Source organism: Amaranthus tricolor, chromosome 14, assembly GCF_026212465.1.
Source record: "Amaranthus tricolor cultivar Red isolate AtriRed21 chromosome 14, ASM2621246v1, whole genome shotgun sequence".
Lineage (NCBI taxonomy): Eukaryota > Viridiplantae > Streptophyta > Magnoliopsida > Caryophyllales > Amaranthaceae > Amaranthus > Amaranthus tricolor.
In genome coordinates this window covers 10768978-10771302 of record NC_080060.1, presented here as the reverse complement: position 1 = coordinate 10771302, position 2325 = coordinate 10768978, and the positions used below count along the sequence as shown (strand labels likewise).

At 29.7% G+C, this 2325-nt stretch overlaps 1 protein-coding gene across 1 annotated transcript; it reads left to right on the top strand.

Moving 5' to 3' along the window:
* Positions 1 to 660: 660 nt before the first annotated feature.
* Positions 661 to 1508, top strand: LOC130799661 (uncharacterized). The gene has a single exon (XM_057662833.1). The coding sequence runs from the start codon at positions 839 to 841 to the stop codon at positions 1232 to 1234; it is 396 nt and encodes a 131-aa protein (XP_057518816.1). The 5' UTR covers positions 661 to 838; the 3' UTR covers positions 1235 to 1508.
* Positions 1509 to 2325: the final 817 nt, after the last annotated feature.

The window sequence follows — 2325 nt, the reverse complement described above, 5'->3', positions numbered from 1 at the left end:
AACATTTGGCACATATACTGATTTGAGCATCGAAAAGGTTCCCGGGAAACCATTCCGGGCCCTTCTAACCCTTGTTGCTTGTGCAAGCTAAAAGACATTTAACAGTCATCTTATTGAAGGGTTGGCAAGATAGCAAGAACAAGCCTTGAAACCCAGATTAATCTTTTCTAAGTCACATGTTGGACTAATTCTAATATAGTCACTAAATTAATTGTATTCGGTTCAATATAGGAACACAATTTGAAAATTATAAATATTTTTCGATGATTAAGCTTGATTGTACTTGTCAAGTAAAATTACTTTTTATTTTTGTATATTTTAAGGTTGATGCACACTAAAGTAATGTGGACGACCAAATTATAAGACTTTTTTTTTTATTACAGAGAAATGAAAAATAAACAAAAACAAAGCTTGTAAAGCACAACTTTTTGATGATATATAGAAATATTATTTTTAACAATTACAAAAAGAAAAATGTTTAATCTTATTTTAAGCATACAAAAATAATAACCCGATAATTAAGCTGTATAATCAACATCGAAAAAAAAAACATTAGTTAAAACCAGTTGTCATCTAAACACAACTCTTTTAAGTTATTATCTTAATTTTTATCTCCATAAAAATAAAAATAAAAATTCCCTTTTTTCCTCCAAACAAATTTAGCCCATCTCCCCAACCAAATTCTTCTTTTCAATTTTTCAAAGTTTTGTAAATCTTACTTTCTTTTCTGCCCACGTCCACACATCAAACAATATAATGGCCTGATCAATCAATATTAAAAAATTTCATGTTTTTGAAAAATAAAATTTTAGAAAAACAAATAATAAAAGGGTGAGAAATGAGTCTAAATTGTTGTCATGCTCTTCAAAGAACAGATTCTGATGTTGACATAAGCAAAAGATGTATTCATGAAAATGAGAAACCAAATACACCTAAAAACATTCCAAGCCTATTTCGTCGTAAATTTTTGGCTGAAAGGAGTTGGTCAGGAAACCTAATACCGGGGAAGGGGACGGGGACGAGGACGGGGACGGGGACCCACGTTGCGAGTCCGAAAAATATGAAGGTTCATAATCTGCGTAGGTACGACAGCATGGACACAGCCTCGTACCAATTACATGATAATGACAATGCACCGAGGCTGGTTAGGAGTGGTGGAATTAGAAGAGATTGGAGCTTTGAGAATTTACGTGCTCAAAGGGAAGCTGCCAACAGATTAAACCAAAGAAGATAAACATAATTTAAGACTTTGCGTGCTCAACAAGTTATTTCATTTTTAACCTTAAAATTGTTGGAGCTTGTTATTTGGTTGTGGGGTATATATTTACCTATTTGGTGGGTGGAAATGTAGGAGGGAAAGACATAAAAAAATAAAAAATAAAAACTAAAAAATAAAAAATAAAAAAAAATAAAAAAAACATTGTGTGTTCTGTTTGTGTCCCTTTTTATAATCTATCTGAATTTATATCTGCATCTATTCTTTAAATATTTTTTGTTTCTTGAGTTGATCCTATTGTTTAGATAATGCATGACTTTGGAAACCAATGTAACAATCCATAACAGTTTCACTATGATATTGTTTACTTGTATATTTTCTTCCTACATATATTTTAACTTATTATTTTGATTTGAAATATATTAATAAAATTAATATTATAAAGATGTAATGTGTACTGTGACAAAAAATATAAGTATATTTAATGGTTGTTTGATAAAATTTATCCTTTAACCTAAAGCCACAGCTCAATTACATTTATTGACAGGTCCAGGACTCAAAATTTTAAATAGCACCATTTACGAACGTGTTGAAGTAATATAATAAAAAAAATTTGAGAGTTTTGTTTGTAAAATGAGCATTTAAAAAATTTTCATTGCTCCAAATTACAAGTTACAAGTTACAAGTTACAATGAGATTAACATAGTGAAATACAATGTAAATTTACAATTGTTCTCGAGTTCTCATATTTTGATATCATTGTACAATTGCATCAACACTAACATCTCTAAACAAATCATACTCCAAAAATGTGACCAAATTATCATTCAACAACTTATCTCCCATACCATTAAGAACTTTGTTTTTTGTATGATTTATTCCAGAATATGATCTTCTACACTTGTTGTTGACATGGGGAGAAGCAATACCAATATCAAAAGCAAGTAGATATCTTGGTGACTTTCATGCTTCTTTGTCTCTACAAGCTTTATTGAAAGTTCATTGAGATCCTTCACATTTGAAAATTGTTTCTTATTTCTTACATCACCAATAAAACTTTAAAGTGATTCTTCAAAGGATATCAATTCTTCATTTGGAAATTTATTGGT

Excerpts from the sequence above, each read along its gene's own strand:
- LOC130799661 (XM_057662833.1), top strand. The coding sequence starts at position 839 with ATGAGTCTAAATTGTTGTCATGCTCTTCAAAGAACAGATTCTGATGTT.